This window comes from Grammomys surdaster, unplaced genomic scaffold (assembly GCF_004785775.1).
Source record: "Grammomys surdaster isolate TR1022 unplaced genomic scaffold, NIH_TR_1.0 123465, whole genome shotgun sequence".
Lineage (NCBI taxonomy): Eukaryota > Metazoa > Chordata > Mammalia > Rodentia > Muridae > Grammomys > Grammomys surdaster.
This window is the reverse complement of record NW_021618704.1, coordinates 92,924-109,180: the sequence shown is the minus strand read 5'-3', so window position 1 is coordinate 109,180 and position 16,257 is coordinate 92,924. Positions and strand designations below refer to the sequence as shown.

The following is a 16,257-nucleotide window of genomic DNA, read 5'->3' as shown; positions in this document are numbered from 1 at the left end:
TCTCTCTCTCTCTCTCTGTTTGTGTGTGTGTGTGTGTGTGTGTGTGTGTGTGTGTATGCGTGCATATATCTGGCATGCATATATATATAAATTTCCTACTTAGGCTGATAATGACCAAGATCCCTAGACAATTAAAAAAAACAGGCATGAAAAGTTCCCTTTATATAATAAGCTATTGTTGCCCTTGGTTGCCACCCAGGGGTAGAAGAAGGTAAGTCCCTATTGCATGTTGTGTATGGACCTAGAGGACTCAATTTCAAAATACCAGAAGGCTCCATATAAGCTTCCAAATTAGGAAAGTAATCAATAATCATTTTCAATTATAATGCCTATGAACCAGAGCAATGGCCAGCATGCATGCTAACCCGAGGAGTGCAATAATGACATACATACTTTGTCAGTAACCAATAGCTCTCTGGTTGAACTTAAAGCCCATTCAACAAAAAGTAAATTATGCCTAGTACTGGAAATAGCAGAAAGGGAAAGAAAATTGAGGAAGGGTACTGGCTATTGTCAAAATATATGATATACTTGAAAAAAATGCTTTGATGATACTTGCATACAATGAATATACTTCAATCAAGAATTTTAAGAGGCAGCAGTATTGCTCAGAAGGCAATTCAATTACCATCAAACCAGATGTCAGACCTGAGTTTAATCAGACCTCACATGACAGTGAGGACAACTCAATGTTGTCCTCTGAGCTCTACAAACATGCCATGTACCTACATACACACACACACACACACACACACACACACACACACACATGCACATACACACACAAAAAGATAATTACAAAACTAAAATGTAATAAAATTTTTAAAAAATATGAAAAAAAGAAAAAAGAACACTTGTGAGAAAGTGAGGAAGCGAACAGGCCATCCTACCAGAAATCCAGGCAGGCTGTTCATGAACCTTTTCCACTATCATTCCCCTCACCCCCCACCCCACCCCCAGACCAATTCTCAAGGTTACCACTAACTGCAACAGGACACCAGATGCTGCCTCCCCTCCTCATTGTTCACATTTGCTGTGGATCCCACAAAAAAATACCCCTGGCCTCCCCTCCCTACTCATCAATATGTCCTAGTCCCCAGTTCAAATGGATTCTCCCTGCTCAACCACAGACCATTTCTGCCAGAAGACCAGGTAGGCAGCCTTCAGACCTTCTCCACTCTCTGTTCCCCCAGGCCCAATTCTCAGAGTCACCCCTAGCACTGCAACAGACCATGAGCTGCAGCCCTCTCACCCTACCTCTCTACCTCCAGTCCATGCCTCCTGTGTATCCCATAAACCATCACCCTCTGTCTCCCCTCCCACCCTTGTGGCTCTGGGACAGCCCCCAAATTGGACAGAAAACCCCTGCTCAACAACAGGCCAAGCTGGCCAAATAAGCAGGTAGGCTGCCTGTGGACATACTCCACTCTCTCTTTCCCCTAGACCCAATTCTCAGGGTTGCCCCTAGCACTACAACAGACTACATGTCCCCCTGACCTCTTGCCCCTATTTCCAACATCAGCAAATACTTCCCTGCACACACCAGCAAAGTGTCCACTGAAACAGGCAACAACCTCTCTGAAAAATCTGGACAGGAATTAGAAACCAAGGAGCATTTTTAAAAAAATATATCAAACAAAGAAAAACAGAGAAATCAGTAGCTTGATCTATAGTCCCCAAAACCCAGATGCCTGGACACTATCATAAGAATGTAATCAATAGCATCCAGGGCAATATGTACCATCAGAACCCAGATATCTGACCATACGCCATGAATATTCCAACATAGCTGAAGCACACACACAAACCTAAAACCAATGATATGAAGATGATAAAGAAAATTTACAAAGCAGGGGCCCTCCACAGTCTCCGTGTCTTTTTGGCTAATTGCCACGTATAGTTGTTAGAAGATGTTTTATTTTATTTCTTTTTTTGGGTTTTTTTTTAATCACTGAATTTTTCTATCCTCTTTGCATTAAAATGACAGAGCTAGAAGCTGTATTGTTTTAGGGGGAATGTTAGTGCCTCTACCCAGTAATTTATTTCAGATTTGTTTTGGTTCTATGTTCAGCATAAGGTGGACCAAATATAAATGCCAAATGTAAAAGGATTATGATAATCTCTATTAGTTGTTAACATGTCCTGGTCAGCACCCTAATAACCGATGCAGAGTCTATGGATTATTTAATCAGCTCTTGAACAATTACTAAGAATTATCCCTGTGGTGGTTTAAGTATGCTTGGCTAAGGGAGTGTGCCACTATTTGGAGGTGTGGCCTTGTTGGAGTAGAAGTGGCCTTGTTAGATAATGTTCGTCACTGTGGACATGGGATTTAAGACTCATCATTGCTGCCTGAGGAGGCTAGTCTTCTTCTCTTTGCCTTCAGAACAAAATGTTGAACTCTCAGGTGCTCATAAGCTATGCCTGCCTGGATGCTGCCATGCTCTCAGCTTGATGATAATGGACTAAACTTGTAAGCCAGCCCCAATTAAATGTTGTCCTTATAAGAGTTGCCTTGGCAACTGATCCTGAAATCCTGGTGTGACCAAACTCCTAAGATCCTGTGATTTTTTTGATCCTATGTTTCTGGGTGTGTTAGAGCTCCTGGGAGTCCAACCTCCACTGCGTTTTGTGGGATTGGGTGCAGAGCTGATGCTCAGGATCTGCTTAGAGTACTGGTGCATACCAGAATGAAGACACACACTTAATAATTGAGCTAGGGATTTTTTAAGTTTTTTTGAGAACAAAGGCAGCTCAACCAGGACTGGCTGATATAACTCTCTTGCCAAAGCTGGGCAAGTTTTTAAGGTAATGATTCATTTCTTGTACCCATCTTTGCCCCAAGCTTCCTGAGGTGATTTAATTTTAAAAAAAAATTGTTAATGAGTACATGTACACCTTGAGGATTTAAAGTAGAAATGACTGCTTATTTTTAAATTTAACTTTATTTTTTAAATTATTCACTTTACATTCCACTCACTTCCCCCTCCCAGTAACCCCCTCCTACATTCCTTCCCCCATCCTCCATCTCCTTCTTCTCTGAGAATGTTTCTCCCCAACCCTGGCACTTCAAGTCTCTGTGATGCTATGTGCTTCTTCTCCCACTAAGGCCAGCTAAAGTAGTCCAGCTAGTAGAACGTATCCCACATATAGGCAACAGCATTTTGAATAGCCCTAGTTCTAGTTGTTTAGGAGCCATATGAAGGTCAAACTGCACATCTGCTACATACGAGTGGGGTAGCCTCAGCCTAATCTGTGTATGTTCTTTGGTTGGTGGTTCAGACTACGAGAGACTCAAAGATCTAGGTTAGTCAACTCTGTTAGTGTTCTGGTGGAGTTCCTATCCTCTTCAGGGCCACACTCCTTTCTCTTATTCTTCCATAAAACCCATCCCACAGGCAAGCACCAATCCCTAACACTATTAATGATACTCTGTTACACTTGTAGACAGGAGTATGTTGTTCTCTGAGAGGCTCCACCTATTAGCTTACTCAGACAGATACAAAATGATTGCTTTTTATATAAAAGTTAAGATTTATAATTCTTTTAAAATTTTTGTAAGATTACACACACACACACACATACAGACACACACACACATACAGACACACACACACACACACACACGCACACACACACACACACACACACTTTGTGGATGAAGTAAGCTTCAACAAACTCCAACAGCTTTGTTTATTTTCTCCTGTAGCTGATATATCTCAGCAAAATCTACATATGAGTGTGGAGGCAAGCTGCTGGTGCCCTGAGCAGTCCTTGATCATCAGCTCTGCACATAATCCCACAAAACCCAGAGGAAGTTGGACTCCCAGGAGCTCTAACACACCCAGGAACATAGGATCATAGGGTCACAGGATCTCAGAAGCTTGGTCACACCAGGATTTCAGGATCCCAGAGGCAGCCTGACTTGCAGAGCACTTAACCCCAGGATTTCAGGATCATTGGATCACAGAGACACCTGGACTCTGAGGAGTTCTGACACAACCAAGATAATGGAAAAGACAGACTCCAGTCAGAGACAGTGAGCTCAGGTAGCACTAGAGATAACCAGATGGCAAAAGGCAAGTGTAAGAACATAAGCAACAGAAACCAAAGTTACTTGGCATCATCAGAAGCTAGTGCTGCCACTATAGCAAGTCCTAAATACCCTATCACACTGGAAGAGCAATATTCTGATTTAAAATCACTTCTCATGATGATGATAAAGGACTTGAAGAGGGACACAAATAACTCACGCAAAGAAATACAAGAGAACACAGGTGAACAAGTAGAAGTCCTTAGAGAGGAAAAACAAAAATCCCTTAAATAATTACAAGTAAACACAACCAAACAGGTGAAGGAATAGAACACAACCATCCAGGACATAAAAATGGAGGTAGAAACAATAAATAAATCACAAAGGGAGACAACCACAAGATCAAAAACTTAGGAAACAGATTAGGCGAAAGCATCACCAACAGAATAAAATAGATATAAGATAGAATCTCAGGTGAAGAAGATGCCATAGAAACATTAACACAACAGTCAAAGAGAATGAAAAAAAGCAAAATGCTATTAACCCAAAACATCCAGGAAATCCTGGACACAATGAGAAGACCAAACCTAAGGATGATAGGTATAGAAGACAGTGAAGATTCCCAACATAAAGGGCAAGTAAATATCAACAAAATTATAGAAGAAAACTTCACTAACCGAAAGAAAGAGATGCCTATGAACATACAAGAAGCCTACAGAACTCTAAATAGACTAGACCAGAAAAAATTCCTCCAATCACATAATAATCAAAACATCAAATGCACAAAACAAAGAAAGAATATTAAAAGAAATAAGGGGAAAAGGTCAAGTAATTATAAATGCAGACATATCAGAATAACACCAGACTTCTCACCAGATACTATAAAACCCAGAAGATCCTGGGTAGATGACATAGAGACCCTAGGAGAACATAAATGCCGCTCCAGGCTACTATACCCAGCAAAATTCTCAATTAGATAAAGAAACCAGAATATTCCATTTACAAATTTACATAATATCTTTCTACAAATCCTGCACTACAAAGTATAATAGAGGAAAACCTACAACAAAAAGATGGAAATTATACCCTAAAAAAAGCAACGAAGTAATCTTCTTCCAACAATCCCAAAAGAAGATAGCCACACAAACATAATTCCACTTCTAATAAAAAAACAACAGGAAGCAACAATCACTTTTCCTCAATATGTCTTAACATCAATGGTCTCAATTTCCCCAATAAAAAGACATAGACTAACAGACTAGATACATAAACAGGACCCAACATTTTGCTGCAACAGGAAATACACCTCAGGGACAAAGACAGACACTACCTCAGAATAAAAGGCTTGAAAACAGGTCTCCACAGATACAAGAAATTTGAAACAATGCCATGAATCCTATCAGATCACCATGGAGTAAATCTGGTCTTCAATAAAAATAAAATCAATGGAAAATCTGCATACATGTGGAAAATGAACAACACTCTACTCAATGATAATTTGATAAAGGGAGAAAGAAAGAAAGAAAGAAAGAAAGAAAGAAAGAAAGAAAGAAAGAAATGACTTTTTAGAATTGAATCAACTTGTGGGACGCAATGAAAGCAGTACTAAGGGAAAAACGCATAGCACTAAGTGCCTATGGGAAAAAAATAAACCAGCAACTTGACAACACACCAGAAAGCTCTAGAACAAAAAGAGGCAAATACACCCAAGAGAAGTAGACAGCAGGAAATAATCAAACTCAGGGATGAAACCAACCAAGTAGAGAAAAAAAAAAGAACTATACAAAGAATCAATAAAACCAGCTGCTGGTTCTTTGAGAAAATCAACAAGCCCTAAGCCAGATAATCAGTGGGCACAGAGACATTATCCAAATTAATAAAATCAGAACTGTAAAGGGAGACATAACAGAAAGTGAAGAAATTAAAAAATCATAACACCCAACTACAAAAGCATATATTCAACAAAACTGGAAAATCTCGATAAATGGACAATTTTCTAGAAAAATATTAGGTCACAAAGTTAATTCAGGAGCAGATAGACCATCTAAGCAGTCTCATAACACCTAAAGAAATAGCAGCAGTCATTAAATGGCTACACACACACCACACACACACACACACACACACACACACACACACACACACACACAAGCCCAAGACCAGATAGTTTTAGTTCAGAATTCTATCATACCTTCAAGGAAGACCTATAACCAATTATCTTTCAACTGTTCCATGAAATAGAAACAAAAGGAACACTACCCAGTTCATTCTATGAAGCCACAATTACACTTATACCAACACCAACAAAGACATACAATTTCAGACCAGTCTCCCTTATGAATATCAATGAAAAAGTACTCAATAAAATTTCTCACAAATTGAGTCCAAGAATGCATCACAACAATCATCAATATGAAAAAGTAGGCTTTATCCCAGGAATACAGGGATGGATCAATATATGGAAATCCAACAACATAGTAAACTATATAAATAAACTCAAAGAAAAAAAAAAAACATGATCATCACACTAGAAGCTGAGAAAGCATTTGACAAAACTCAACACCCCTTCATGGAAAAATAAATGGAATGATCAGGAATTCAAGCCCCACACTTAAACATACTAAAAGCAATATGCTGCAAGCCAGTAGCCCACATCAAACTAAATTGAGAAAAACTTGAAACAATCCCACTAAAAATCAGGAACTAGACAAGGCTTACCTCTCTCCCTACCTATTCAATACAGTACTCAACTTCTTAGCAAGAGCAATTAGGCAACAAAAGGAGATCAAAGGGATACAAATTGGAAATGAAGAAGACAAAATTTCATTATTTGCAGATGACAAAATAGTATACTGAAGTGACCCCAAAACTCCCACCAGAGAACTCCAAAACCTGATAAACAATTTCACCAAAGTTACTAGATTTAAATTAACTCAAACAAATCATAAAACTTCCTCTACTCCAAGGATAAACAGGCATAGAAAGGAATTAGGGAAATGACACCATTCACAATAGTCACAAAATATATAAAATACCTTGATGTGAATCTAACCAAGCAAGTGAAATATCTGTATGACAAGAACTTCAAGTCTTGAAGAAAGAAATCAAAGATTTCCGAAGATAGACATATTTCCCATGCTCATGGATTGGCAGGATTAATATTATTAAAAATGGCTATCTTATCAAAAGCAATCTACAGATTAAATGCAATTCCCATGAAAATTCCAACTCAATTATTTACTGAATTAGAAAGACCAATTTGCAAATTCACTTGGAATAACAAAACACCCAGAATAGTGAAAACTTTTCTCAACAATAAAAGAACTTCTGGGGGAACCACCATGCAACATCTCAAGCTATACTACAGAGCAATAGTGATAAAACCTGCATGAGATTGGTACAGAGACAGGCAAGATGATCAATGGAATAGAATTGAAGACCCAGAAATAAAACCACACACCTATGGTCACTTGATCTTTGACAAAGAATCTAAACCCATCCAGTGGAAAAAAGACAGCATTATCAACAAATGGTGCTGGTTCAACTGGAGGTCAGCATGTTGAAGAACCCAACTGATACATTCGTATCTCCTTGAACAAAGCTTAAGACCACGTGGATCAACGACATACACATACAACCAGATACACTGAAATTGATAGAAGAGAAAGTAAAGAAGTGCCTTAAACAAATGGGCACAGGGAAAAATTTCCTGAACAGATCATCAATGGCTTATGCTGTAAGATCAAGAATTGACAAATGGGTCTCATAAAGCTACAAAGCTTCTGTAAGGCAAAGGACACTGTAAATAGGACAAAAAGGCAACCAACAGGTTGGGACAAGATCTTTATCAATTCTACATCTGATAGAGGGTTAATATCTAATGTATACAAAGAACTCAAGAATTAGACTCCAGAAAATCAAATTACCCTATTAAAAATTGGGTAAAGAGCTAAATAAAGAATTTTTTCAACTGAGTAAAATAGAAAGGTCAAAAAGTACCTAAAGAAATGTTCAACATCATTAGACATTTTAGAAATGCATATAAGAACAACCCTGAGATTCAACTTCACATCAGTCAGAATGGCTAAGATCAAAAACTAGGGAGGTAGCAAATGGTGGCAAAAATATGGAGAAAGAGGAAAAGTCCTTTATTGTTGGTGGAATTATAAGCTGATATAACCACTATGAAAAGCAGTCTGATGGTTCCTCAGAAAATTAGACATAGTATTACCTGAGGATCGAGCTGTACCATTCCTGGGCATATACCTAAAAGATGTTCAATGATATAACAATGATAGATGCTCCACTATGTTTATAGCAGCCTTATTTATAACATCCAGAAGCTGGAAAGAACCCAGATGTCCTTCAGAAGAGAAATGGCTACAGAAAACGTGGTACATTTACACAGTGGAGTACTATTCAGTTATTAAAAACAATGAATTCGAGAAATTCTTAGACGATTGGATGGAACTAGAAAATATCATCCTGAGTGAGTGAACCTAATCACAAAAGAACATACATGTTATGCACTCACTGATAAGTGGATATAAGCCCCCAAACTTACAATATCTAAGATACATTTAACAAACCACATGAAGCTCAAGAAAAAGGAAGACCAAGATATGTCTGCTTTGGCCCTTCTTAGAAGGAGTATCAAAATACTCACATAAGCAAATATGGAGATAAAGTGTGGAGCAAAGATTGGAATGGGAACTGTCCAGAGACTGCCCCACCTGGGAATCCATCCCATGTGTAATCACCAAATGTAGACACTGTTTTGGTTGCCAGGAAGTGTATGCTGACAGGAGCCTGATATAGCTGTCTCCTGAGAGACTCTGGCAGAGCCTGATATACACAGAGGCAGATGCTCACAGCTAACCATTGACCTTATCATGAGGTCCCCAATTTAGGAGTTAGAGAGAAAACTGAAGAAGCTAAAGGGACTTGAGGCCTAATGGGGAGAACATCAATACTAACACACACACACACACACACACACACACATATATATATATATATATAGTGGAGGATGGCCTTGTCGGGCATCAGTGGGAGACTGAAGGCTGGATACACCCATGTGGGGGAGTTGGAGGGTGGGGAGGCAAGAATGAGTGGATGAGTGGGGGCACACCCTTATAGAAGTAGGAGGAAGGGGATGGGATAAAGGATTTCTGGGAGGTGGAATGGGAAAAAGATATAACATCTGAAATGTAAGTAAATAAAAAATCCAGTAATAAAAAAAAAACAGATAATGAAACTGGCTATTGCAGTGGAGCATTTGAGACTTTTTGTCAACAATTTAATATTATCTTTATTCCTGGGATTCCTTATAATCCTCAAGGACAACGTATTGTGGAATGGGTCCATGGAACTTTAAAGCAATACCTTTATAAAATAAAAATGGGGGAGATATATCCCAATAAACCACACATTTATTTAAATGATGTTCTATTTATCTTAATTTTTTAAAAAAAATTTGGAAGTCAAGGAACTTTCTGATGAGTGTCTATGGTACTGTACAACTAGGCATACTTATGTCTAGGTGAAAAAGAAGGATTCACTTACTGGCATATGGCATAATCCCAATCAGGTATCTAATATAGGGAAGAAGGCATATTTGTGTTTTATCTGCAGAATGCTGATTTCCATGGTGGTTTCCAAAGTGATTGGGGAGACATGCTGATTCTGGGGCAAAGAATTATGCTGACCTGTGAGCTCACTGATTGTCCTGACAATGGTGACTGGGAAACTGTATTGGACATATGTTCCTGACCCACTTTTGCCTGCCTATATCCCAGATGGGACAAGCTGCATTCCCTCAAGTTTTTAGAACTTGTGGGACAAGGAATCAAACAGAGAATTTATAATGATTCCCATATTTTTCTTAAATGTGACCTGTTACTCAGACTCAATCATGGACTGGTCTAGAAATCAATCTAATATTGGAAATAACAGACTTCACTTGGAAGGTTGGTTCTGGACATTTTCAGAGACATATTTGGAAGTTAGCTGCAATTTTCTATGATGTCATGTTAGCAAGAGATAAAGTTGGGGCAGGATCTGAATTTCAAACATGTGCTAGTATATGTGTTAAGGCTCTTTTAATTGTCATGTAAAAATTACTTTTGTTTCATCTAAAGTATTTAATGTAATGTTGCAAAGGACAGGTAAGACTCAGCACAGAGCCTTACCAACCTAAGACAGGAATTCATTGCTTTGGATAATGCATATTCCATGACAGATAAGAAAGGCATTCTTGGACAAATGACCTAAGACAGTCTCAGTCTTCTTCATGAAATAAACAAAGAGAAAGATATGGAGTGCTTTTGGGGCTCCTTAGCAGGAATGTGACATTGGCCAAGGACAAGGAAATGGTCTTTAGGCAAGAATTCGATATTAGGCTAGAACAAAGAAATACTTTCAGGCAGGAACCTAAATCTTAGGCTAAAACTCTACTCTATTGCTCTCCATGAACTCTACTGTATTCCTGTACTGTACACTCTTCTTCCCTTACTATCTCTCTCTTAATTATCTTCCCTTTCCTTGCTCCTCTCCTGAAAGTGGGGCATATCCTATTTTGTCAAATTCTCTGATTTATCTCATTCTGCAACTCAATTAGACATCACTTTCAAACAGGAGTGTTTCCCTCTACAAATTAATGTTACGTTCCAGGTTCAGGAATAAAGGTACATACTAAATGTGTGCCTGTATTCCAGTCAGAGGGACTAAAGGAGCATAGCAAGGGCTGAGCCACACACTAATTAGAAACAGGTTCAAATATCCTTTAACAGGATCTGATGACAACGATCAATAAAACAAGTGAGCTCAATCTTGAAAGAATATGGAGTAAAAGGAACACTCATACATTCCTGGTGGTAATGAAAATTCATTCAGCCACTATGGAAAACAGTATGGTAGATCCTCAGAAAAATCTACATCAATATCCAGCTACATCACTCTTGGGCATATACCCAAAGGATACCTCATTCTACCACAGAGACACTTGTTGAGCCATGTTCACTGGTGCTCTGTACAAGCCAGAAATTGGAAGCAACCTAGATGTCCCTCAACAGAAGAATGGACAAAGAACAAACACACAGATGCACACATACACACACACACACACACACACACACACACACACACACTCACACACATACTAACAACATGGAATTTGCAAGCAAACAGTAGAAAAGTCCTCCTGAATGTGGAACCTTGGACTAAAAAGATGGACATGGAATATATTCTTTTACTGTGGATATTAGCTGTGAAGTCAATGATAAGCAAATTAGAGTCTGTTGGGGTTCAAAAATCTCCACATAAACCAGCCAAACACTGATCTCAGTTAAGCAAGAATAGTTAATTGAATTTAATGACTTTAATAGTGTTAGGACTACAAACATAGTTCATAACTTGGTCTGAAATTATAATATTAAACAATTCTCAGGGCAGGCTTTTTATAGAAAAAATGGTCCAAAAATGTAAAAGGCAAAAAAGGGAGCAGTATTAAATTTGTACTTACTAGACAAGGTATTATAGGCTAACTTTTAAACTGATTAGTCCTAAGATAATGGGGTAGCAGATAGGTATACAGGAGAATTTCAGAACTTTGAGCAACACAGTATGATTGATTCAACCATAACTTTTTGGCTTATCAATAACATTCTTCATTGGCAGCTGTGAATTTATTTTTGTGAAGTAGAGTCTAATAACCTGAACTTTATTTCACATTATGAGCAAAATGGAGACTGAATACAAAATGGCTACAATTAGGTTAAAAGGAACAGGTGTCAACACAATCCATAGAAACAAAGAGGGTGGGTAAAGAGTACTGGACTAGAGGGCAGAGGAACAGATAAATCTCTATCACCATAGCTGCAAAATTTTTTGACAAGAGGAATTGAACTACTGTCTTTTGAACCCAGGGAGAAAGTGTGATGCCAAGGTAGGCAATTATTGGGTCAACAAATGTTTCTATGTAGTAGCGTTACATAGAATTATAATTTACTATATGCTCACTTATTCTAAGTTAGGTATGTGGAATTGTTGTGCCAGGGAAATGTTAGTGATACCTAAAAACAAACACAAGTTCCAATCTGATGCAACTCACAGGAAGGTCTTTATTCTATTTAAGCTAGCTCAGGTCCTCCCACCCAACACACGACTGTCATGCAGGATAGTTTTGTTTGAGTATATACGAACTCAAAGCCCTCTGTATCTACCATAGAGACTGGAGCTAGGCTCAGGTTTTGTTGGGAGGCAACTTGGAAATGATTGCTAAATGCCACACTGTTAGGTTCAAACTTAAGTAAAGTTCTCTAAAATGAAGTCTGAATTTAAAAGCTTTGTCATCTAAGAACTGAGTATTGTTCAGAGGGGACAATTCTTAATATCATTTTGTAAATTCAAAAAATGATATGGTAAAAGAACTAACAGTTCAGAAATGGTAGAAATGACAACAGCTTTCACATGATTTTTTTTATTTTTGCTGTGTGTCAAGCAAAACGTTCACAAAATATTATTCACTGAAAGACATGAACTCTTTATGACCTCTGTCCCATGGGCTCCCTTTGCACTATGAATAAAACTTATTCTTCTTAACCAATTTCCAGCATGTTAGCTTCAGGCCCATGACTGCTTCTACACTCAATTCCTTTGTCCTCCTTTGAAAAGCCCAGCCTATCCTTTCCCTATACTTCAGGACTTATGTGTACTTCAAAGAGTTTGTTTCTGAGCTGTTTATGGCCAAATTTCTTGTCTCAGGGATGGGATCAGGTACCTAATTCTCAATGGTCACTCTTGTTTGCACATCTGTGTTCCATTACAAACAGCAACATCCCTGACCCATATATCTTCTATTCTATGATATTATCCATCTTTCTGTCAGAGGGTACTGAGTCTCCGCTCATGATGAGAGGGTCATTTTGCTGCACTGAAGCAAAAGGACCAATGATAATGAATATAAAGTTAACTTCTAAGTCATTAAAAAAGAGAACAAAGTCAGTATAAATAAAAAATATATTAACAGGACTATATGCAAAAATAGATGAAGATGTGGGGCTTGGAGAGGGGCAGAAGATTTGGTAATCTGGGTAACCCAAGCTATGTGTCCTAAAGGACTACAAACTCAAGGTCCTCCTGCCTCAGCTTCTTATGTGTTTGGATTAATAGAATACATCATCATGCCTGAAAGAAGTGCAGTTCTTGACACTATATATAAGACAAGCCAAGAGCACTAAGAGCAAAGAGAGAAACTCATGGAAACAGTAGAATAATATCAGAAATATTTATTATTGTCAACCACCAATAATAACCAGCATTAAATTAATATCTATTTGATTTGGGGTTATTTAAAAATGTATGGTCCTTGGGATGGATAGTATACATTGCATAATATAGAAATAGTTCTTATTCTGGGCAAAAATAAGAAATATTACCTAATTTTCCATATTATAACAGGTCAACATTCTAATTTGAATACAAAAGTCAACTAAAAGTGAGCATACCACAAAATAGGTAAAATATGAAGGATGACTTGCTAATTTCATGCAATATATATTTGGTTTGCCCTGTTTATCTCATCTTTGAACTGTATCTGGTTCAGTACAGTGAATGTGTACAATAAAACAAAAGGATCCATCTCTACATGGCAGGGACCTGGAAACAGAAACAGTGAGTAAAAGCTGAGGAGGTAATTGTCCATCTTTTCTTTGTCCTCCCTCTTTATCATTTCTTTTTTCTCATTTTTTCTTCCTTCTTCCTCCCTTCTCTTGTTCTTCTCTTTTTCTTTGCCTTTCCTGCCTCCCTATCCCTCCTTTCTTCTTACTCTCCCCATTTCAATTCTTCTTACTCTTCCTTCTTTTTATAAGGCTTCTTATAACTTTTTTATTTTCTTATATAATTGAAATACTACTATTAACTTACCACCATCTTGCTAGGAAATCCAAACTTCTGGCTAGTTAAACTTAGAAAGTAAGCAGCATTATGAGAATACAAAGAAATACTAGCTTCTCTATCTATATTCTTTTCACTGTCTTAACTGTCCATCTATCTGTCTATCTTACAGTTTCTCTGAGAATCAATAGTTTTGTTAATTAGCTTTTTATCACCATGACAAAATACAAGATATCTGACTTTTAATAATCTGGATGTATTGAAGAACTACACAAAAGATGCATCTGTGCACATCTCCATTACATGCTTCAGGTCTTTGTTTTTGAACTCCTGCTTATCCTGTAGTATTACTTCTGTTCAATAAAAAAACTTCATCTCACTGGTTTTATTGAAGACAATGGACTAACAGGGTGGCTGTGTGAGCAAAGTGCTTTTCACTTAGGTGTGAGGACCTGGCTCACATCCCAGGTAGCCACAAAATTTCAGATGCAACACCAGCATGGTCTGTATTTGTGCAAGATGAGAGACGGAAGGAAACAAGAGAATCCCCACAAAAACCTGGCCTAGGAAACATTTCGTGAGTAGTGGTGAACAACAACAGACCTTGTCTCAGAGCTATACTCAAATGTGTCTTCTGATCTCTACCCACATACCATGGCAAGAGAAGTTGCCTTCAAACATGAACATGAACAAATATAAAAACATATAAAGACACATCACACACAGAGATCTAAACATGGGTCTAAAAAATAAAGTAGTATGCCAAAACTTAATTTACTTTTCTTCATTGAATCATTTTTCTCTATTCCCTCTCAGATAATGCTTTTATTGGGTGTGTACAATTTTCAGGGATCAAGTTGTTCTTAAATTAATTTACATTCTTTACATAGTATAGCTACAATGTACTCCCTTACCTCACACCTCAAAAAGACTAGAGAGTAAATATTTAATAGAATAGACTGCAAGGAAAAGCTGGGTGGTGATGGTGTGCACGTTTAATCCCAATGCTTGAGAGGCAGAGACAGGAGGATCTGGTCTACAGAATGAGCTGCAAGAAAACCCAGAATAGATAGAAAAATCCTGCCTCAAAAACATATTTAGAAGGACTCTAAGACATATGTGTTGCTCTAGTGAATTTTCTGCTGGCATCAACTTCCTGTGGGTGAAACAGGAGCAGTTCCCTTGAATCAGCAGTACACACTCTGCTAAGCTGATTTGCATATTGAGGCATTATTTAACAGCCCAGGCTCTTTTAAAGTTAGCTTTCCGGAGCCTAAGAAGCATCCTCTCTTCCAGCTCTCAGAGATAAAGACAGACACACTCCTGCTATGGGTGCTGATGCTCTGGGTTCCAGGTGAGGATGCAGAGAACTGTTGGGAGCAACCTCTGTGTCCATCATAACTTTCCATGCCTCTGGGCTCTTGATCACTATAATTAGGGAATTTGTAAATAATTTTAAGTTTCCCAATTCTCTTTGATTTCCTGGTTTCTCATAGTGATATCTACAGTATTCTTGAAATTTTTAAAAGGAAATGGTCCTCTGCTGGGAAGGTTTTTATACATATATAACAATAGTCTGTGTTTAACATTCCAGGATTCAATGGTGACATTGTGCTGACCCAGTCTCCAGCTTCTTTGGCTGTGTCTCTAGGGCAGAGGACCACCATCTCCTGCAGGGCCAGCAAAAGCGTCAGTTTATTTGGCGTCATTAATCCTATGAACTGGTATCAACAGAAACCAGGACAGCCACTCAAACTCCTCTTATATCAGGCATCCTACCTAGAATCTAGGGTCCCTGCCAATTTCAGTGGCAGTGGGTCTGGGACAGACTTCACCCTCACCATCCATCCTGTGGAGGCTAATGATGCTGCAATGTATTACTGACAGCAAAGGAAGGAACTTCCTCCCAAAGTACTCCAGGGCTGAACAACAACCTCCTGGGGTTGCAGTTCACTGATACTAAGTCTCTCAGTTCTCTCTTACTCTCTGGCATCTCAAAACAGAGCTCTAGTTATGTTTGGAAAAAATATCTCAAATAATGAAACGTTTTATAAATAGATATGTATGTGTGTCCCATCCTTCAGGCTTTATAACTTAATTATTTCCTAACAAACTGCATGATTGTATCAATTATTGTTCATCATTTAAATATTTATTAACATTTATTTATTGTTGGATGATTTTCCTTTTTCCCCTAACTCCCTGACCATATCTCTGCTATCCCTTCACCATCAGCGTCCTCCTTTGACTTTCCATTCACTGAGGATTTACTTGTCAGGGGCACCCTTGCTTATACACTGAAGACCTAAAATCAGCAATAGGCCTGACAT

At 38.2% G+C, this 16,257-nt stretch overlaps 1 gene segment (V, D, J or C); it reads left to right on the top strand.

Moving 5' to 3' along the window:
* Positions 1-15,811, top strand: part of LOC114636305 — a 17,017-nt gene extending 1,206 nt beyond the window's left edge. Inside the window, 2 exon segments of the V gene segment in view lie at positions 15,169-15,281; positions 15,522-15,811. Coding sequence covers positions 15,169-15,281; positions 15,522-15,811 — 403 coding nt within the window.
* Positions 15,812-16,257: the final 446 nt, after the last annotated feature.